The 23,723-nt window shown below is 43.3% G+C and overlaps 2 protein-coding genes across 3 annotated transcripts in view; one reads left to right on the forward strand and one right to left on the reverse strand.

The window, feature by feature from the left end:
* Positions 1-453: 453 nt before the first annotated feature.
* LOC311059759 (uncharacterized protein) lies at positions 454-3,345 on the reverse strand (the record flags this gene model as incomplete). The annotated part of the gene is made up of 3 exons (XM_084077804.1): positions 3,281-3,345; positions 2,161-2,571; positions 454-1,763 (listed from the first exon to the last, which is right to left on the reverse strand). Exons 2-3 carry the CDS (start codon positions 2,339-2,341, stop codon positions 454-456), a joined length of 1,491 nt encoding a protein of 496 aa, XP_083933930.1. The 5' UTR covers positions 2,342-2,571; positions 3,281-3,345.
* Positions 3,346-6,612: 3,267 nt separating this feature from the next.
* LOC311060504 (rho GTPase-activating protein 23-like) overlaps positions 6,613-23,723 on the forward strand; it is a 63,493-nt gene continuing 46,382 nt past the window's right edge. Inside the window, exon 1 of one of the 2 annotated variants that reach the window (XM_084078703.1) lies at positions 6,613-7,027. In XM_084078703.1, coding sequence (XP_083934829.1) covers positions 7,019-7,027 — 9 coding nt within the window. In that variant the 5' untranslated portion in view covers positions 6,613-7,018. Of the gene's footprint in view, positions 7,028-7,929; positions 8,049-23,723 lie in introns of those variants that run through there. The other variant, XM_084078704.1, reaches the window with a different exon arrangement.

Here is a 23,723-nt window from a genome sequence, read left to right on the forward strand (position 1 = left end):
AAAAAAAGTTCAGGATATCATGATCCGAAGATTTGCTGCTCCATTCACTTCTTGTTTAACTTATGACTGAAAAAGGCTGTATCTCGGCTCCTGAGCACTTTTTTTTACTTAAAAATAAATAATAATTGCTGGCACAGTATGAACATATTTTTTTATTTCATTGGCACTGAGAGAGTTAATTCACATTTCAGCTTCCAAAAATAAAAACCAGTAAGAAAAAGACTAAATTGTAAACTGAACATTTTTAAATAAATCGCTGTTTTGTAATTGTTCATTTTTTTTTACATAAGATTTCCAGTATGTGGCTGTGAAGCATACTTAGTTGCGTGCCAGTACCACACACAGAAAATGGCAGATCTACAAGCTCACAACGCATTGTGAGCTTTGGGAGCATATCACCCATAACTACACATGACAACATGGCTTCCATTAGAAGATGCTTTGGCAAAACATTTATCTATGGCTCTGCATATGACAATGTAGAGATGGCTTGTAACTGAAGCTACTACCACACTCTTGGCACTGGTATGGTTTTTCACGTGTATGTTTTCTCATATGTACTACAAGATTGCCCTTCTGGGCAAATGTTTTTTGACATTCTTGGCACTGATACGGCCTCTCTCCTGTATGTGTCCTTGTATGAGTAACGAGGTCAGACTTCTGACAGAAGTTCCGTCCACAAAACTGGCATCGATATGATTTGTCCACGGTGTGGATTTTTATATGTCTGATCAACGTCTTAGTCAAGGAAAAGCATTTGCTACAGTGAGGACACTTGTAGGATTTCTGTGCATTGCAGACTTCAAATGTCCGGCTCCCCAGCCCTCTATTTGGCAAGATTCCTTTCATGTGGAGATGTTTCAAGTCAGACAACAGTTGTCTACTCCTCATCTCTTCCTCGCCTTCACCTCGTTGACCTGGACTCACAGAAGAGTCTGGGTTCTTTGGAACAATACATTGGTTATCAGTGGTGGGATCTGATACAATGCATTGATAATCAGTGGTGGGATCTGATACAATGCATTGATTATCAGTGGTGGGATCTGATACAATGCATTGATTATCAGTGGTGGGATCTGATACAACACAGAAGCCAACAGGTTCAGTTTTGATTTGATCAGCCGGTTCAGTTTTGATTTGATTGGCTGTAAGGACAGTTGAGGTGTTGAGGTTATCTATATCGCCAGCGGTTTGGAGTTGGTAAAGGCATAAGGGCTGTAGAGATTCTTGGTTAAATGTACTTTTGTCATAGGGAGGAATAGTAAGTGGACACGTCTTGAAATCACTTTCAAGGCCTTGAGAAATTCTCTCACCCCCACTGGATGCTGGGTCTTGTTCCGTGTTGCTTTTAAGTGGCAAGGGTTGTAAGGGCTCCATGGGATGGTCAAGGGCAGCTTTTTCACAGAACCACCGGTCACTATCTCTGCACTGACGTGATTTCTCCCCTGTGTGTTTTCTCATGTGAACAACTAGATTCTCACTCATGTGTATCCTGGTGTGAACGATGAGGTCAGACTGGTGAAAGAAATATCTGTCGCAGAACTGGCACTGGTAGGATGATGATTCAGTATCTGTCAATATCTCTTGATCACTCTTGCTGTTTTCACTCAGGGATGAGTCTGGAATTCTCGCACACAGGGTTTGATGGTCATCATTTTGCTCTGATCCAGCACTTTGGGTCTGTCCATGCTGCAGACTGGGGTTCCATTTAGCAGCAGGCTGCTGGTGCTCAGATGAGTCCTTCACTTCTGTGACAGTGAACACTAAAGGAAAGGTGGAGACAAAATTACAGACTGATTTGCAATTCTTGTGTGGAAGAGATTGATTTAAAAATGACATGTTAGCTGACAGGGATAGCTAAGGTTTTGAGGAAACTGCTCTACTGATTAGGAACTACTTTCAGGCCATCCAGAGAGCACTAAATGTTATGATTTTCTATTTAAGATACTGGTGGCCAATGTTAATGCAGTTTTGCAGCTACATGTAGTGTTCCAGCCTCCAAATGTTTTTTTAACTCTATAAAAGTGGTTAAACTAACTGCCTAAAATGCTAATGACGTATGTCTCTAAGCAAAACAGTGGTGACATTCATTTCTATACTGACTAAAAAGATGGTTTGTAAAAACCTATTGTAAAGTGAGCGGCCAATTGATTCACAAACCTGATCTTGGGAACTCTTCTGCATCCAACAGTCTACCATGGTGACTGTCCACCACCCATTTAGAATGGGAAACTTCCTCCACATGCTCCACAATAGTTCTCTCAATGATCCTAAAGATTTCCTCTGCAGCCACTGACAAACACTCAGTGACCAGTGTTCTCAGCAGCTCCATGTTGGACATGGTTAAGCTGATGTCCACAGTTTGAGTCCAGTGTGGCCTGGCAGTGGCAATTGATGCAATTATTATTAGATAATGAGATCTTGAGACCCGGCCATGTGTCCACCACCACTGACAGGTCCAGAGCTCCACTTCAACCTGTTGGGTCCTCTTGGTCCTAACCGGTAAGGATCCTCAAGACGGTGTAAACCAGGTATAGTGCAGTGCCGTCTCTGAAGAGTAAAATTGGGGGTCTGCAAGACATTTCAAACATTAACAGTGTGTTATTGTAATGTGTGTAGTGTTATTCTAGATAGACCTTTATTGACCCTGTGTGGGGTAAAATCAGTCACCAAGAGGCAGCACAGCAGTTAGTTACAGATACAGAGTAAGAAAAGTACTCTGTATCTGGAGCCAGTTGCACCACCTCACACTAAATGGCTTTTTAAAAGCCATTTAAGCTATAACTAGGCTACGTTTGAACTTAGTGTGAGGTGGTGCAACTGGCTCCACTGCTCCAGCAGGGGAAGAAATAACATTACAGAAGCACCTTCAATAATGAACAACAGTAAATGCGTAGTAGCCTATACACCTATATAATACAACTAGCCTGCACTATGCAGAACAAATAACTCTCAAGGTTACAGTGTTATCATAGTATCCCGCCAGCACACATGGTAAGCAAAAGGTATACACAAAAATAGCAGATATACAAGAACTCCTTCTAACGCTAAGGACATATAGAGCTATAGGCCTACTATTATCAAACTGATTGGTTAAAACAACATTTAATTCCATAAAATAAGTTCCAGATTGCAGCATGCCATATACAGTTCAAATTCAAATCAAATTGGTTTATCAGTCCAGTTGCATGTTGAAGCCTAGTCAACTAAAAAGACAAAACGCACCATAAGCTTGTAAATCTGCTATTTTAGGCGAGTGACATCAGGCTTTACAGCTCACCGTAATGATGATGATGACAGTTTCACTCCCCGGAGTCTCCACTTCTCGACGTTACTTGATCAGGCTAGAGTAGTAGACAGAGAGATGCTAATATGAACCGTTTAATTGTTTGACAACAAGTGCTTCTCAAACTTTTTCATGCCAGGGACCCCCAAATTGACACTTAATAGCCCGCGGACCCTCATTTGAAAAGATAAGCCAGGGACCCCAATAAGAGAAGGTTTATACGGCTTTCTAGCAGTGATTCTCAAGCATTTTAATGTCAAGGACCCCAAGTTTGACATGTATTAGGCTACGGACCCCCATTTAATGGCATTTATACCTCTGGGACCCGAATTTTTATTATAAAATCAATGTTAATTTAACTTGAAAGTGTACAAATCGGGTCCATTTGGTTCCATGTGTACACTCTCAGAGTTACAGAACCATAAGGGTCCATTTGGTTCCTATGATCCATCATTTAGCTGGGGACCCCCTGGAACCGCCTCAAGTACCCCTGGGGGTCCCCGTACCCCACTTTGAGAACCAATGCGCTACGCTACTAAAGATAGCACATCACAAAACAGGTTATATTGGGCGCGTTCGAAAATACAGCACTGAGCGCACTGGCCAATACAAACTAATAGGCGAGTGTGCTCCGGTGCGTAATTTCCGAACGCACCCTTAGAGAGTGCGCGACGAAGACGCTCCTATTTAAGAGCACTTGGGGGACTTTTGTAGTCCGGAAGCATGTCTCTGTAAATCGATACCGTCCATCGCATCGCACCATCAAGTGATGTGATTGACGTATCAAATTGGTATCGATTGCGTTCAGCTCCATGATTTGACGTTTTTACCTCGTTGGCGATTGACATCTTGGGTCCTTAACTTCTTCTTTTTGTTGTTGTTTTACGGCGGTTGGCCTTCAGCATTATGGCAGAATACCGCCCCCTTCTGCTCCGGAGCGTGGATCAGAAGCAGTCGCTCATTTTTAGTGAGCCAACCAAACCAAAACTCTTGGTGCTTAAACCACCAAGAGGTTTGGTTGGGAAAGCATTTATTATTTTAAGGAGAAATTAGGCTTCATTCCACCTTGTCTAATAGAAGAAGACCACCACTGAATGAGTGTTAAAGCAGTGGTTCTCAAAGTGGGGTCCAGCAAAATTAGTTATAGCATCAAAATCAGTTTAAACACTTCTTGAACAAATCTTGAAATCTTGAACATTTTGGAATAGCCTACTTTTGAATATTTCTGAAACACAAATCTTGTATGGGGATCCCTGGCACAAAATCTTTTCAGATGCATATTAATGTGGGGGTCCTTACATGGAAAGGGTTGAGAATCACTGCATTAAAGCATCAGTCAGGAACAGATCATTGATCCTTATTTCAGGGTCTTTATCTTGGGATCCAGTGCCCAAGAGTCACACTGGGGTTGATCTCACAACTTGCAAAAGCAGACAAACACAACATTGCCCTTCCCACACACACCCTTTATATCACACTCGTGACCACATCATTGGACCATATCCAACGGACTTGTCGACAGTTTTATCGACAGTGATTTACACAAACACAAGAACACAAAGCACAGCTGTTCTGCTCTGCACAGCTAGAGAGTTGACATAGAGTCAACATAACCTTGACACAGGTCTCTTCTCTTCTATCAACACACATGCACGCACGCGCGCACACACACACTACAGTCTTCCTGTGCAGTAGACACAAAACAGAACCTGAGCAAAATGCATTATATTACGGTTATGCATTACAAAAAAACAAAAAAGAGGCAATTCAGGTCTATAATGACCCTACCCACCTCCTTCACCCATCATTCCAGCTGCTACCATCAGGTAGGAGACTTAGGGTCCCCCTAGCAAAAAAAAAAAAGAGGGTGCCAGAATTGATTTCTTTAAAAAGAAATGTGAATTCCTGCATACCCTCTTCAGCTCCAACTCCATTTTTGTTTCATCTTTGGTTACTTCTCCTTTAATCTTTTAATATTTAAAGCGATTACAATGATTGTGCGTATGATATACAGTATAAGCAGACCTTGTGTCAAATGTCAAAGATGTATGGTTAAATGTTCCATTAATTTTGTTGAATATTTGTACAGTGTATGTGTACAGTGTTCTACACCAGAGGGCACCATTTACCCATCATATTTGCTCAAAGGTAAGACACAACATTTTACGCACCTTAGCTCACATACTTAAAACAAATGTAGCAATGTTCAAATTAATCAACAGATGTTTATCTTTTCAAAACTTTGACATTTGTCAAAAATGCATCAGTGAGTCCAGATGCAGGCTACAATTAATCAGAATTAATGCTCAAAGCTGTGTGCAGAATTGTACAGTAACATCTTTATTGTTAATGTAACTATGGAAAGTGTACAGCTAAATTAACAGTCAGAATTTTACAGTTTACTATTTGTGCAAATGTGATGAATCTAAGTGGTTTGTGATGTAGGGAACATTTGGCCACTGTGCCTGCCTGGCCTGCCCATTCCTGTTGTTCTGGGGTGGGAGTTTCCAGCTATACAGCTCAGGGGAAGCACAGGATGTCCTTTTCCTGATTCCTCAATGATAGAATGACCGTGTGTGTGTGTGTGTGTGTGTGTGTGTGTGTGTGTGTGTGTGTGTGTGTGTGTGTGTGTGTGTGTGTGTGTGTGTGTGTGTGTGTGTGTGTGTGTGTGTGTGTGTGTGTGTGTGTGTGTGTGTGTGTGTGTGTGTGTGTGTGTGTGTGTGTGTGTGTGTGTGTGTGCGTGCGTGCGTGCGTGTCCATGTGTGTCAACATTTAATAACAGTTTTCCCACCGTCTTCCCAAAATATTGTTTTTTTCTATTCTTTTGATTTCCTGTCCACATTAATCACACAGCTTTAATCCAAATCCCTAAATCCACATCCCTGTGTTCAATCAATAAGGGGGAAAAAAGAAAAGGAGAAAAGAAACGGGCCAATCCTCACACCACTTTTCAAGTGTTGGGACCCAATCTACACCACCAGCGCTGGCAACAAAGATTCCCAGTTTATCAGTGGCTGTTGTGAATGGAGATCCACTGATCCTATAGGCTGGTGCTATGAAGGAATGAGCACGACAGCTGCTAGGGAATCCTACTACACCGCTAAGGTCACATGGTCTGTCGCTTACCCCTTAATACTGTGTACAGCAAGAGGGAGAGGGAGGGAGGGAGAAGGGGGAGGGGAAGAGGGGCGAGGAATGGTAGCGTCCCAGAGATAGAGAGGGAAAAAGGGAGGGAGCCGCAAGCGAGAGGAGGAGGAGGGACAGAATGGTTTGTGAGCCCAGCTTACAGTGAGCCAGAGAGTGAAGCAGGGAAGGAGCAGGAACGTGGAGAACAGGGGCTACGCTCTCTCTCCTTTGTCAGAAGAGGCACGGGATTACAGCCTGTTTGTGGTCTGTTAAAGAGACACAGAGAGAGAGAGAAGGGGGGGGGCGAATAGGTATCCTCTATATCAAGAACGAAGCCTATCACAGGACATCAGTGACAGCGGTGTCACAGGAGGAGCGAGAAGGAGCTGGGCGGGGGAAGAGGTGGTGGAGGTGTTCAGGAGGAAACTAAGGAGGGCGATGTGTATTCCAGCGCGTGGCTTTGTGGCACCCTGGTGATATCCAGGAGTGTGTGTGTGTGTGTGTGTGTGTGTGTGTGTGTGTGAGTGAGCGTGTAGTGAATCCTCACCCCAGCAATATAAAAGTCATGTCACGGAGTGGGAGCCAGTCGGAGTCCTGCTGAACATCATGGCCCAGGTGAGGACACACATACACACACACACGCACGCACGCACGCACGCACACACGCACACGCACACAGAAACACACACCTGAATGACACACCAGGGGAGAAAAGGGAGAATCATGGTACAGTAGTGTCAGACTTCAGACTTCCCAACCAAAACACTTCATCTCTGTCTGTCTGTCTGTCTGTCTGTCTGTCTGTCTGTCTGTCTGTCTGTCTGTCTGTCTGTCTGTCTGTCTGTCTGTCTGTCTGTCTGTCTGTCTGTCTGTCTGTCTGTCTCTCTCTCTCTCTCTCTCTCTCTGTTTCTGTTTCTGTCACACAGACCATTAGGCCATGCAGTATGAATGTCAAAATATGTGTGTTCACATGTGGGTGTGACCGAAGTTGTGTTTTCAGTTAACTTAGTTGTGCGCTCTAGGGGTGGGACGGCTGCATGCTTTGGAGAAATGATCTGGAATCAAGAGCGGAGTATTTTGGGCTTGTCTCTGTGTGGAAGAGGGCATCACTCTCAGAGGCTGTATATTTTTAGCCAATCTGCTCAAGTGAGACAGTATATTCTTGGTGTTTGTGTGTGTGTGTGTGTGTGTGTGTGTGTGTGTGTGTGTGTGTGTGTGTGTGTGTGTACTATGAGAAGAGCCGGTGGTCTTTGCATAGTGCGCACAACTTAAAATACCCAGTGTTAATTTCTCCATTTGTAAATCAGTGTGTACAATTGGACCCATACAGGTCCATTTGGACACACTCCATTTGTACACGTCCAAGTTACATTTACACTGATGATTCTACTGTGTATACAAGAGAAGGGAGACTTGTCTTTTCCTGTATGAGAGAAAGGGGACAGACAATGAGAGTGAAACAGCACTAGTGTGTAGTGCTTGTAGAGAGTTGGGGTACTACATACTACAGACAGAATGGTGTTGTGAGAGATAGAGCATGCTTTGACTGAGGGAAGATGGGAGCGGACTGGACCGAAACAGCGCATTCTGCCAAATATAATGGAGAAACCGTGTACTCGGTTCCCAAGTGTGAAAGGTACATTGTGTTTTGGCCGCTGTGTGTGTGTGTGTGTGTGTGTGTGTGTGTGTGTGCGTGCGCGTGTGCGTGTGTGTGTGCGCATGCACGTGCGCAACTTCAGGATATCCTGCTCTGGGCTACACTTCTGACAGCCAAATGCATTTTCTGGAACTAATGTTTATGAGAGCGAGTTCAGATTACTTTCATCGTAGTATTGCTTTTTTTTAGTTCATGTCTGACTTTTCTTTCCTTCCAGAGGGTCCACATTCACCCAAAGCACTCTACTGTAGGAAACCAAAACAGACATGTATTCCTCAAAGGCAGTGTGATGAATAAATGATCAGCGTGTGAAACAGTGATCATCATTATGCTGAAAATGAGCAAGGATGTTCAGAACGGTTCCATGAATGGAGTTTTAAAAAGAATGATCTTGAAGTGAAATTCAGTTGAAGAAAGCAGTCTTTGCGTGTGTTTTATTAATTGATGAGTGTCTGAATGAGTAGAGATTGCAATTACATCGCAATTATAATTGTAATTACATTGTAATTCAACTTTGAGAGTGTACACATTCCATTGGTACACTCTCAGAGTTAAATGAACACTAAAGATTTTACAGGTTAGTCAACTATACAGCATCCTTGTTACAAGACCTCAGGGCCTCTCCTTGCATGTCTTCCCCCTTCATATCGTCTCCCTGTTCTGTCTACTCGTGTTCACTAATGGGCTGTGTGTGTGTGTGTGTGTGTGTGTGTGTGTGTGTGTGTGTGTGTGTGTGTGTGTGTGTGTGTGTGTGTGTGTGTGTGTGTGTGTGTGTGTGTGTGTGTGTGTGTGTGTGTGTGTGTGTGTGTGTGTGTGTGTGTGTGTGTGTGTGTGTGTGTGTGTGTGTGTGCGTGTGTGCGTGCGTGCGTGCGTGTGCGCGCAGCGCTCATATCCCTTAAAACAGAGAGCTTATACTCAGCCAGCTGAGTCTGGGAGTAGCTCTTACAAAAAGGACAGAAAGAGTAGAGAAAGACAACAAGAGTGGAGTTTGGATAGATGAGCCTCTGTGTTTGTACATTTGTACAAGCGTTTCATTGTTGTTAGTGAGGAATAGTTGGAGTTCTATATTTAAGAAGCATGGTCCTATTGTGACTGTGAGGACAACCTGGTCCTCACTTTTAAAAGGGACTTGTTTATTAAAATTGCTAATCTACAAGCTCACAATGCATCAGGATACAACACTCTGTGAGCTTGTAGATTTTTGTTGTGCAACACCATCATATGACAAAGTATATATATCTTTTAAATTGTCCCTATCATGCATGTCTTTTTGTCATACATGCATGACAGTGGCCATCTGGTTAGAGTTTGAGACTGGGATGAATTGGGGGTTCAGTCCCCAGCTGAGTCGCACGAAAGACTGTAGAAATGGTACCCAGTGCTTACCTGCATCAAGGGTTGGATTGGGGGTAGGTCCCTGCAATATACTAGTGTTATATCCAGGGGTAAACTTGTACATCAAGCTGCCCATAAGGAAACAGGAGATAGGCTCCTGACCTATGGGCCACATGAGGCTACGTAATATGCATGTCTTTTGGTGTGAAAAACCCACATGACACAAATGTCAAGGTTGATGTAAGGGTTAAAGTTAGATGGGGAAGGTAGGCATTAAGGCCAAGGAAATGTAATTAGTATGTGAACTTTACACACAATAGATATATTAGATATAGTAATACCTTAAAACGCCTCCCTATTCTAGGCATGTCATAATAGGAGAACATTCAGTGAAAATTGGCTGATTTACAAGCTCAAAATGCGTTGCAATGCATTATGAATGTGAGCTTGTATCAGTTCTTGTCGGCAAACAGGGGGAAAAGGAATGGACCTAGTACAGAGCCTTGGGAGGGGGGGTCCCGTTAATGAAGTATATAGGCTGACTGTTATACGTTACATATTGTTATGGCATCACAGATTATAATATCCCTCCTGGAGTGGAGGTTCTATGAAGTATCTATCTACTAAGAATTGGAACAAATACAGTATTATTTATACCCTACAAATAAAAACACAGAACTTGATCATGTTTGTCACTGAGTGCAAGCTGTGGAAGTGCACACAAAGGCCCATATACTGTAGCAGAGACATATCAAGTGCGACACAAAGACATTGCTAGCTATTCTTACATCCTGACTTGTAATCCACGTCAGCCATTGGACGTAAACGTTATCAGTTCACAACAGAAGAGATGGGAGGGGGAAGGGGGAAGAGAGAGGAAAGGAAGAGAGGAGTGGATGGAAGGGAGGCGGGTGGGATAGGGTCACAGGGGAGTTTGGAGAAGGAAGGAAAGAAAGAAAGAAAGAAAGAAAGAAAGAAATGGAGTTGAAGAGAGATGCAGAATTAAAGGAGTAAAAATAGAGAGATTGACATTGGAACAAAGTGTAGAAGACTGATGTAGACTGGACTTTGATGAAGAGGAGAGAGCATGTAGAGGACTGCAGTTAAGAGGAGAGAGCCTAGAGAAGACAGCAATAAAGAGGAGAGTTTGTGTAGAGGACTGCAATAAAGAGAAGAGAGTGTGGTGTGACACATTTAATTGGGACAGCATCTCTGGGAAGGAGGGACTCAGACAAGAGAGAGCAGAGAAAGTGAGAGAACTTGTCAGATCAGAACAGAGAAAGGCATGCACATCCAAACCAAGCTGAGGTGCCGAACTACTGCAAAGATGATGAAAATAGAAAACAACTGTGCCCACTGTGAAACTCCCTTCAATAGTGTGATATGTTGAACTACGCAGCTCTTCTTTATTAAAAGTTTATTTTTAGATGGACTAGCACCACCCTAAATGTCTGAGTTACTGTGCCCCCTCAACACCTCTACTGTACTGTAGTCATGTACTGCAGATTCTCTGACCAGATGCTTCTATGGTCCCGTGAACCTGGTAGAAGCAAATGGGTGATGTTTCTCTTTCTCTTGCTGTCCCAAAACTACACTTTTAGATCAAGACACAAAACATACCTTTTTCCCTGGCCTTTGAACCTTTTTAAACCTTGTCACGTCATGCATGCTCCTTTTTATATTCTGATCTTTGCAAAATGTTATATTGGTTGTATTTTATGCAGCTTTAACTCTCATGTTTTAACCTTCTGTTAAAGCCACTTTGGTCAACTCTGGTTGTTATTAAAAGTGCTTTATGTATCAAATTGACTTGACTTCTTTAAACGCTGAACACAAGTGAGAGAACTTAAAAGAGAACTTAAAAGAAAGTAAGAGATGAGGGAAGTCAAGCATTCAAGTGTACCACGGAATTTGTTCGTCTTATAAGGTTATGTATAAGACGAACATAATTTTCGTTGGTCTTTAAACACAAGCTCCAGTCGATTTCCAGTGCAGTATTCTTAAATAATTTGCTAATGTCCTGAAAGAAACACAGTGGCCTGGGGGATCGTGATGTTCATTTCTTTCAAGAAAACTCTGGGGAATGGGCAACTGTATTGTAGACAAATTAATAAGTAACACTCTAGTCTAAAAGGGAGGATTGCGTCATAATTCAGCGGCTCGTTAAGATGGATATTCTTACAGTGAAAGGGTGGGTCGAAACCGTCAATGGCTAAACATAGTCTTTGGAGCCCTTTACTGTAGCTGGCCATTAAGATAGATTGTGTGTGTGTGTGTGTGTGTGTGTGTGTGTGTGTGTGTGTGTGTGTGTGTGTGTGCGTGCTTTCATCAGTGACACCGCATCCCCCCCCTCCCGCCGTCGTCTCTAATGGAATCTGAATTATGTAATGTATGTAACTTCAGTTATGTTCACTATCCATTTTGACGTCCACCAATAGAAGGGGAGGAAATAGCTCCTGACATATATACATCAACACACACACACACACACACACACACACACACACACACACACACACACACACACACACACACACACACACACACACACACACACACACACACGATGTGTTTTTGCAGCTGCTTTTCATTGCTCGCCATTGAATTCATGCATGTGGACATACTGCACCAAACAATATGCTGAAATCATGGCTGATGATGAAATGAGTGAGGAATGTGGCATTCCGGTGAAAAACGAGCCCCACTGCAGCCCATCAGGCCTCTCCAGCCATTGTTTCAACTCCATGGAACAGTTTGTGTTTTTCCCGTCTGCCATCGCTGCTTTGTTTCCCCCCCGCAATACTGTATTACTGCCAAACCACTTGTGTAAAATACATTTTACACAAATCTATATTCAAAGGGATCAATAATGAAAGAAAAGTGTAATGAGTTGAACTTGAACCCCAGCATCCATATTCTGGGAGCAACATTAGCCAAAAATAGTAAATCTAGATTGGATCTTTTTTTTAGACTTTTAGACTAGGATTTGGTTTAGACAGGGAAAAAAACGGTCCACGTAGAGAGACAACTCAGGTCCAGTTTACTAGGCCTAGAGGGTTTTAAGTGGTCAATGTCCTATATTTTGTTACTTTAGGAAACTAAATATATTAATTTACTACTATATTATTATTATTAACATCATTATTAGTGCTACTACTACGACGGCAACAACTCCGATAATACTAATACTACTACGAATAATGCTCCTTCCTGATGCTTGTTTCTACTAAATAAAGACATGGTTCATGCTGCTGGTCCGTTGGTGCTGATGTCTTTGTTCCTGCAGATCTCACATCATCATCAGTGAGCTGCAGCCGGCAGCCAAGGTGATGGATATTTAAATGATGGTGCACCATCTGTGACCTGATAACACGCACACACACACACACACACACACACACACACACACACACACACACACACACACACACACACACACACACACACACACACACACACACACACACACACACACACACACACACACACACACACACACACACACACACACACACTACTCACAACCCCAGAGGGGTGATGGACCATATGTGAGATTGTGCAATAGACTTTGCCTTTGTGTACTTTGATGTTTACATGCGCATACATGTGTGTATTCATGTGTGTGTGTGTGCTCACTTTCTGCTCTGGTTCATTCAGCTTTTGCGGGGCTATAAATAGAATGATGAGTTATTTCTGTGTGTGTGTGTGTGTGTGTGGTCCTGACCTGATAATGTTTCGTCCTGAGGGTCCTCTTCTGCTGTCCTCCAAAGAGAGCATAATGATGTAGTGTGTTCCTTTGCGCAGTATAATGTGTGTTTGTGTGTGACCATAGCCTTGTCTCATCTTGTGTACCCTAAACATTCAGACTTAACCACTTAAATCCTGACCTAGATACTTCGCTGACCCAGGTTCCTCAGGTCTCCATACTAGACCCACTCTTTTTTCCCCTCTACACCAAATCTCAACGTGCTGCATTGTAAGCTTGTAGATCCCAACCCCCCTTTTACCGTATAACAGCCAATCTAGTTTTCCACACAATTATTCACCCTACAATAGCTTAGTAATACAAGGGATCGTTAGCTCACGTCCTACAGTAGATCAGTGGTTCTCAACCTTATCTGGATCAGGGCCCACTTGAAGATCTCCAAAGATTTTCGTGGCCCACCCATCTGACCACTTCTAGCTGCCGTGGTTAAGTGGTCAGATGGGTGGGCTGCATGCATTTTCAGATCATGATTTTAATGATCAATCAATTGATTGTGTTCGGGCTTGCATCAATTGAACTAACAGAGAAAAAATACCATGACACAATCTATATATATATATATATATATATATATATATATATATATATATATATATATATATATATATATATATATATATTGGTGTTATATTATCATTAAAATCATATTGTTTTGACAATTATTTGGGTGCCGAACTGCCCATGGCCCACCAGTGGTCCACGGACCACAGGTGTCCTAGATAGATATATTTCCATTAACCTAAACCGGATAGAGCCTGACGGCTTTTAGTTTTGCATACGGTCTGGTTGAAAATGTTCACACAGCGTTTGCAGTTTGCACTGATTCGAGGACATCATTTTAATTGTCTACACTGTGGGCACTGAATCTATGTTGGGATCAAATGGTGCAGGAGGTGATTATAATGCTGTGCCCTCTTTAGCTTAAGGTTCACACTGCCAAATTGTGTGAGTGTGCATGTGCGCGTGTATGTGCACGTGTTTGTTTCATGGCGTCAATCCAGATAGAACGAAAATGTGACACTGGCATGGGGAATTTTCCCCATGCCAGGAAGAAACCATCTCACAGCAATTATTAATGGTGGAAGTCAATGTGTTGGATGTGACATTGTATAGTAGGTTTGCATGTGTGATAGGACATAGCACAGGCAAGAAGTGTGTGTGTGTGTGTGTGTGTGTGTGTGTGTGTGTGTGTGTGTGTGTGTGTGTGTGTGTGTGTGTGTGTGTGTGTGTGTGTGTGTGTGTGTGTGTGTGTGTGTGTGTGTGTGTGTGTGTGTGTGTGTGTGTGTGTGTGTGTGTGTGTGTACTAGAGAGCATGGTGGGTGGTGGGTTTAAATCCAGTGGATTAAGGTTGTTGTGTAATGGTGTGTGCCTACTGTATGCTTTGTGAGATTGAAGTATGCTGTCTGTAGGGATAACATATGTACATTTTAGGGTTATAGCAGGGTTATATAAAACAATGAAACGGGTAGACTTGACTGCTCTTCTGATTGTCCAGTGAGTTAATGCAGTTAATACAGAGCCAACTTAGGTCAGGTTTACTAAGTATAGAGGGTTTAAGTGGTTAAGGTCGAAATTATGTTTTCTGAGGTATGTTTGTTTGAAAGTCTTTCAGTTGTCTGGAACTCCAGTAAGAACAAGGTCATTATTCTAGTCCAGAGATGGGTACTGTGTGTACGATGGTGACTTGGCCCGCTATAGTGAGGCTGATACAAACTGAGTGTCCTATAAAAGCCCAACATCTCTCAGAGCAGCAGCCACAGAGAAATGATTGACTCAATGAATCAGTGCGATGACGACCTATCCCTGGAGGAAAAGTTAACCGCATGACCCGTCCCTATTCTGGGCATGTCGTTATAGGTGAACATTCGCCGAAAATAGGTGAACATTCGGTGCAAGTAGCTGACCTACAGGCTCAAAATGTAACGCAATTTTTAGATTGTCTATTTCTGCAAACTGACGTACAACAAAGTATGTTGGGTTTATGTGGTTAAAACATGACTGGACCCTCGTCTGACTGCTCTTTCTGTGATTGTGTGTATATTTATACTGTGTGTGTGTGTTGTGTATACGTATGTATGTACACGTATGTAGGCCTACACATATGTATACATACAGTATGTATCGTTGCTGTCGGTAGAAGCCTCATATGTCCAAAACTGTTACTTTTCAGCATTCAAATTCAAAAATAGCAAATATAGTCAATCTGCAAGTCACATCGCAACGTGTTTTGAGCTTGTAGATCTGCTACTTTTGTGTGACGAAGTAGGCCATTCATTTATGAAAAATATGGAGATAAGAGGTTTCTGCCCAGAAACGTCAACGATTTGTAAAAAACGATGTCAGATATCGTTGTAGTGGGGAGAGAGAGGCAGACAGGGCATAGGAAGGTGGTATATATATTATATGTACTCATATCTAAAGAATGTTCATGTGTGTGAATGCAGTCAGTGTATGCACTGTAGTTTCTCCTATCTTTGTATGTACATATTTGTCTTGGCCTGGTAAGACCTCCATGTGCACTTCATCCTAATCCATCCATGCCCCTTTGTGACCCTAGCAAACAAACAGAAAATTAGTCAGCCAGCAGTCTGAGGCCCTCTAGTGGCCAGTTCACCCCACACCACAGCCTGTCCATCGTCATGCTCAAAGGGATTTAGGTGGATTAGATATTTAGGGAAATCTCTCTTGTGGTGCTGTAAATAGACAGATGGCGTGAACCCCGAAACACACACACACACACACACACACACACACACACACACACACACACACACACACACACACACACACACACACACACACACACACACACACACACACACACACACAATGCCAGTGCAAAAACAAGAGGACACTGACAGATGTTTGTTGTACTATACAGTGAGTTTTCTGTCTAAAGACATCTCCGCCATTTTGAAAAGAGAGGCACCTACAAATGCCAAAACCTAAAGATACTCTCAAAAGCATAGTAAGTTATTATTATTATTTATTATCTTTCTTTTTTTTTTTTACTTTTTACCCCTTTTTCTCCCCAATTTAGTCGTTATTATGCCAATTATTTCCTCCCCACACACATTTGAGTGTCACTCTTGTTGTATCCTACTGATCCCACCGGGAGGATGTAGAGCCTTCGTCCTACTCCTCCCGCCCAACACTCCCTGTTGACAGGTACTGCCCCAGCCTGTAGGGATACGTGCAGTGATAGCATAGATATCACTGCAAGTAAGGTTAAGTGTTTTGCTCATGGACACATCGCTGGGGCCTGGGAATTGAACCAGGCACCTTCTGTTTCCCAGGAGGCCTCTCTACCCATTTAGCTATGACCACCCCTCAAAGATAGATTGGAGGGTGGGTGTAATTGCACAGGAGGAGGTGGAGGTGAAGCAGCCGATGAGCAGATCATGGTGCACGGCATGCTGGGAGAGGGATTGATGTTGACAACGGGAGGGGGGAATGGTTGGGGGACGTGTTGGGACCCGCCCCCCCGCTAAGATGAAGCCCCTTTCAGGACAAGGCCAGATTAGTGCCTCTGCTACACACACACACACACACACACACGCACACACACACACACACACACACACACACACACACACACACACACACACACACACACACACACACACACACACACACACACACACACACACACACACACACACACACACACCCTACAGATTCCACCTCCCTATCACCATCACTTTCCAATTCCAACGCCATGTCTAGATTAAATTTCGCCAGCCATGCTTTCATTGGGGCATCAGGGTTTTAGGATAAAGACCCCTGCGGTGCCATTGTGTCCTGCTTATCGGTGTCACGATATCTGGACAGAGGTGTGATATTTTATAAGGAAACGACGGGCCCCTTTTGTTTAGGGATGTTTTCATATCGACCCCTCATTTCTTTTGATTGAGAACCTGATACTTTAATTCCAAGAAATCTCTTCCATTCCTTGGAAACGCACAGACAAAGAAAGATGCATTTTCGATTTGAAAAGCTGACAAGACTTTCAAATACCCGTCAAGTGTTACATTAACTCTGAAAGTAAACATTTGCCATTATAGGTCAGTTTTTACACTTTCAGTGTAAACGTTATCAAATCAATTACCACTGATATTACTGAAGAGGTGCTTAAGTAATAAGTATGATTTCAAACTGTTCCCTATAGTGGGAATGAAACATCATTTACTGTTAATACTGGATATGATTATACTATACCTTGTGGAACTTTGACCTTTATTTAGACCAACAAGTTATACACTTTCTTTTATACTGTAGTAGGTGTTATAGGGTTACAACTATCGATTATTTTCTTAGCAGTTTTTTCTTTCTTTTTTTAATTAAACAAATAATGGAGGAATCTGTATTTTATAATTTGATTTATTACAAAATTAATTTATTTGAACATTTTCAAAATGATTATTTACATCCAACTAAATCAGTTTAATCTGACTACCAATTTAAGGCTTATATATTTTATACTTCGTCGTATATCTGTGTCACACGCAAATTTCACCTACAATAACATACCCAAAATAGGGACACCAAATTGAGAGTGGGTAGTACACAACAGTACTACAAGTTTTTTTTCTTGTTTCTCCTGATTTTGAGTAGAGATAGTAGTTATCTCTTGGTCATCTGCACTATGATATAATATTGCAACGCCAAGTGACATGACCTGACATAAAGTGATGTACTAGTGAGGACTCTTTAGTCTTCATTCAAATGTCACTTCCAACAAGATGCTGTTAGTTGATGTGAGCTACCAGGGCTTACATAATAGCATTTAGCCATTCTACTCAATCTACTTGCTGGTGATTGCACAATGATGATTGCATGTCAGAGCAAACGATTGTTGCTATTGGACAAAAAAAAGTCAAATGTTTTCAGTGATTTTAATTTCAATTATGGTTTTAAATATATAACAGAATTCTCAAAGCAAAAAACTCACAAAACTCACAGACTATGTAAATAATCTGTGTTCATTATCATTAAAATAATATTCTCATGAAAGGTTCTATTTGCAAACAGATCTACTTTCAAGGGCACATTGGCTACCATGTGGACATGAGCTTAGGGCCTTTTGATAGGATGAAAGTCCAACTCCCTGAAAAGACTGGTCTGTTGTGTAGATTTATTTATTTCATTACAAGAAATCTCTGAACAGGAAGCAATTTCATTAGGAGGACACTGTCTGCGTGGGGCGTGGACTTGGTGAAAGAAGAAACCCATGATCAGCTTTGGTGTGTGTGTGTGTGTGTGTGTGTGTGTGTGTGTGTGTGTGTGTGTGTGTGTGTGTGTGTGTGTGTGTGTGTGTGTGTGTGTGTGTGTGTGTGTGTGTGTGTGTGTGTGTGTGTGTGTGTGTGTGTGTGTGTGTGTGTGTGTGTGTGTGTGTGTGTGTGTGTGTGTGTGTGTGTGTGTGTGTGTGTGTGCGTGCGTGCGTGCGTGCGTGCGTGCGTGCGTGCGTGTGTGCGCGTCGTGCGTGCACGTGTAAACTGAAGCCAGGCCAGCAGAGGGTGTATAAGAGTGAACTAGAATATCTCAGCCTTTCTCTCCCTTTTTTCTCCCCAATGGTGTTATTCACTGCTATTACATAATGAGTGACTCAGTTTGTAGTGTGTGTGTGAGTGTACTCCCTCCTGTGGCCCGAGGGGACTGTCGGCTAACATCAGCATCGAGGCTGCGTCTCGCTCCAGTGACCACGAGCCACGCACACGCTCTACAGCCGCCGCAGGGCAGGCCTCACCATTCTCCCACAGAATACTTTAAGCCTAAGTTTTACTTGGCTGTGCACCGTGCCTCGCACCGAAAATAGCAGATCTACAAGCTCACAGTGCGTCACAGCACCACGCGTTATGAGCTTGTAGATCGGCTATATCCGTTGCAAGACACTGACTCATGACAAAGTATAAATGAGTTGTTACAGAATTCAGGTACACAGAAAGACACACAGCAGGATATAGACTGACAAAAAGTGAAACACTGAGTTTACAGATAAACAAATAATAAAAACATGGTATGCCAGTTTTGTAACAAAAATAAGAATGCGGCTTTATTTTTTCTGCTGATGTATAGTTGACTTGGCATCTAAACTGGACTGCACTACTGTGTTTTGTGTGGACAACTGGACATCCCTGCTCTTGAAAGACAGACAGACAGACAGACAGACAGACAGACAGTCTACATAACTGATGAGCAGTTTGAAGGACTGATGAAATATAAATATATTAACAAGGTTTGCCAACAGGGAATTGACACACTGTCACACTAATACAGTACAGATATATGGTAGGAAACAAATTATATATGGAGATAAATATATGTATGTGTGTGTGTGTGCGTGTATATATATATATCCTATCCTATATATATATCCAGGGGTGCACATAACTGGTGCGCAGGTGCGCATGTGCACCCAAAATAAAAAATGCGCACCACATCAGGCGACGCGAGGCGCTTTTGCGCACCAACAGCTGGGACAGGAATTTCCAAGCTTTTATTTAAAAAAAAATAAAAGCCTGGAGATCGAGGCTAGGAATTTACTTCCTGAAGCCACACTCACACAATCACTCTAAAGCACCCGTCGGCCCCATGTACAGCCATTAGGCGGAGGGGTAGAGATATGACTCGCGTCGCCTCGCATCGCCTCGCATTGCCTCGCTGCGTGCACGCAGCCAGCAGCGGCTGTTAGAGGCACTCGTCACCGATGATGAACGCACCGTAATGGTGCAAAATATGCCGTGAACGTCCCAATCTGGCGGATAAAATCAGCGCAGCAGCACAGGGCACCAACCTTGGGGGCTTTATCTAACAGCGTGAAAAAAAAACGGCGAAAATCGGCGGAATTCAGAAGCAGAGCGTCCTTTTTTTCCTCCCCCCCCCCCCCCCCCCCCCGTTGACAAAACGGGACGGGCGCCATGCGCACCAAGTCACATGTCCAGGTGCTCTTCTGCGTACCAGACCTAAAAAGTTATGTGCACCCCTGTATATATCCTCCTATAATTCCACAAACCTCTGCCGGTGAGACCAAAATGTGGTGAGAGTAAAATTGTTCTGCCCGGTTCTCCTCTGTGGCTGGAGCTATTGATCTGAAATTGCACACAGCCATTGACCATTACCATGTGCACGGAACTGCGAAGCCCGTTTTTCGATTTCCCCAACTGTCAGCTGTTTATTCGCATTTTTATGTAAAAGAATGTCGCCATGGTTACGGCTGCCCAGCTATGGGATGAATGGCTCCCAGGTTGCCAGATCATGTGCGCATATCCCCCCATGGATGCGTCGACCGGGTATGGACTAGTATATATAAATTATGTATAACTAGACCATACCCGGTCGGCGCAGCGCATCCGTGGGGGGATATGCGCACATGATCTGGCAACCCGGGAGGCAGTTCGTCCCATAGCTGGGCAGGCCCGTAACCATGGCGACATTGTTTGACACATAAACGCTAATAAGAAGCTGAGATTTGATGAAATTGAAAAACGGGCTTCACAGTTAAGTTCAGATGGTAATGGTCAATGGCTGTGTGCAAAATCAGAGCAATTGGTCCAGCCACTGAGGAGAACCGGGTAGCTTCACCTACTCACTCACTCACTCACCACTACAGACGGACGGACAGAGGTTACTAGAATTATAGTAGGATACACATATAATACACAGACACACGAGAAAGAGAGCTGAGGGCATGGCAGGTATTGCTGGCCCCTTGGCGCTGTTGATGCTCATCCATTGTGTAAGCCATCATAGGTAATTGTTTGCTGCTCTGTTTTGGTTCCTTTGCACCTGGGCCGGACAAACCCCAGTGTCTCCTCAGCCGTAAATTCTACCACACCATCCGCTGCAAACCATTTGGTGGCCGATTTTAGTCCATGTCTGACATGGTGAGCGTGAGTAGCTTCCGCAGTGAGGTCGCTCACAGTAACAGTTGAGTGTGTGCGTGGCACTTTAGCTTGCACTGACTTCATTGGCCAGCTGCCAACTTATCACCCTCTTGGTCATTTAATCAAACCCTCACCCAGGACACTGGCTATGATTAATTGATATATGGATGGATGGATAGATACAGTAGATAGATAGATAGATAGATAGATAGATAGATAGATAGATAGATAGATATAGTCTGGATCGCCATGCCCAAGTCTGTGTGTTTGTGTATTAGTTAACAAGAACAAATGACATAAATGTCAATTATGACTGTGGTAACAGTCTGAAAACAGGGCGGTCCCACGACCTCCGCGGAAGACGTTTTTTGCGCCCAGGCCGGCCGGGGAGCAACAGATTCAGGCTGGGCACCGTTGGATGGGCCTCACCAGCCGGATCCAACAAGCTGTCCCCCGTCCTGGTATGACCCACCGGTTGGGCGTTATCGCCGTTTTAAGCCGAAATGCGTATCTACAAGCACTGGCCAGTGATAGCCGCCTGTGTCCGCCATAGAGTTAAAAAATAATAGAGAGGGCACCGGATATCGCCTCCCGTCCACTTGCATTGAGTTGCTCACACAGCGCATGAAGCGAATTCACCCCTTCTTCCGGGTTGTAAAGTGTGATGGGCGTAGCCTATTTGGGGCCACTGTGATCCGTTCTGCGTCACAGAAGTGACGCGTTTTACGTCACAGAGGTGCGCGTCCCTGTGCGCAAGCTTGTGCGCAAGCTCGTGAGTCAAGCCCATTGGTCGAAACCGTTTTTGCTCGTACATTTGCAGTGGCCCCATCCGTTTTAAGCTGCAGTACCTACGAATGGCCAGCATGTCCATTTCGCTTCAATGCAAGCACTGGGTTCTGGGGGCTTGGTGTCCGCTCTGAGGAGTGCCCCTCCAGAGCATGGGATATTATCCCAGTAAAAATGTTAAAGTAATGAATTATTCTTTTCAGAATGACTACCAAGTCAAGGCAGACATATCTGTCATACTGTAGGCTACTGTGCATAAAGTGTCAATACATTAACACAATATCTGTGATAATTGCAAACACGAATATAGTGAACATTATGCAACAGTTTACTGAAACCATTTCACATGTACAATAGTTAGCAATCAAATCAATGGTGTGAGATGCTCAACTAGTAGACCACTGTCTAATAGACATGTCCATATCCATTCAATTGATCTGTGTGCCTAGTGAAATTGGGGCACATTTCAAACGGCAGCAACTATCTATCTAATGATTTTACATTACAGCCACTCTAGCCATTACAAGTAGTTTAACACTGTAACAATGAAAGTATTTACAAAGACCAAAGATCTGCTACTCGCTTTTACCAAAAGTACAAGGTAGCCAAAAATGATAGCAAATTGTACACGTGGAAGTAGGAAAAGGAATACAACATTATATAAATATATATAAAACTGTAGCTTAAAATATGATGGTTGTAACAAATTTGAAGTATATAAAACACTAGAGTTTCGGGCCGCGCACGGGGCCCAGCGTGGGCGCGTGTATATTGGGGTACCGAAATCGCCGGAGTAAAACTGTCCAAAAGGAAAAAAAATAATAATAATTTGGGGGAAAAATGTTAATATTTATTTTTACCCCTGTGAGTGTTGGGACCCCCGGGGACCCCCCTGGAACATGGCGGACCCCTTCGGCTGTTTTTTTTTTTTCATGCACGGTTTGCTTGTTTCTGTCGCTTGTTTTTGAAAACCTGGCATGAACGTGGCAACCCGACTGACATCACTGACGTATCCTTGGTATTTGTACTTCCGGGTTGCATAATGATGACATCACTGGCGAGTCCTTTGGTGTCATGAACCTAGGCTGGTTTGTTTACCAGATTTTCCAGCGTGCTATGGTGCTGTACTGTGGCCGTCGCCGTGTGTTTGTGTGTTTGGGGTGTGCATGGCACGTGAAGGACGGACATATTGTGATGGAGACATGAGTGAAGTGAAAGTAACGGCCTGGGTGGAACAAAGGAGGTACGTAAGAAGGGGGGGGGGGTTGAAGCGAAGAAGCTGCGTGTGTGTTGTGTTGTTGTGGAGGAGATGGGCAGAGTTCAATGGCGGCCGCTCGTGTTGTTTCGGCTCTGTTCGGCTCAAGCCGTCGCCGTTCGGTGTCGGTGGTGTGCACAGTAAACGGTACGAAAGTGATTCACCTTCCGTTTTGTCTGAAATGTCGTGAGTGTAATAAATAATGTTGCGACGTGGAAACAGTGAAGTGAGCAATGATAGGTGCCCTACGCCACCCGTAAATTGTGAAAGTCGGCCGTGGCTACTGTTTTCGCGACATGTGCTATGGCGGCGTTCTGTTTACTCGATTACAGAGCTGTGGCTATAGCGTCAGCGGCGCGCGGAAGTAACTTGTCGTTTATATAATTAGATGTATTGAGAATACAGTATGTGCAAGTCTGTAGTACATGTAGCCTAAAAGTAAAAGTGTTTTAACAAATACAGTATACATTCAAAACTGGACATGTTTATGAATGCCTGTTATACTTTGAACCTTGGATATTGCCACCATGCTTACCTATAAAATGTTAGAATGAAAAACACCTGCACACATGCACTGTACTGTAATTGTATCAGTTTTTTTTTGTTTTACTTATTTTGTTTTATGCATC

This window comes from Gymnoscopelus microlampas (genome assembly GCF_963454915.1).
Source record: "Gymnoscopelus microlampas genome assembly, chromosome: 14".
Lineage (NCBI taxonomy): Eukaryota > Metazoa > Chordata > Actinopteri > Myctophiformes > Myctophidae > Gymnoscopelus > Gymnoscopelus microlampas.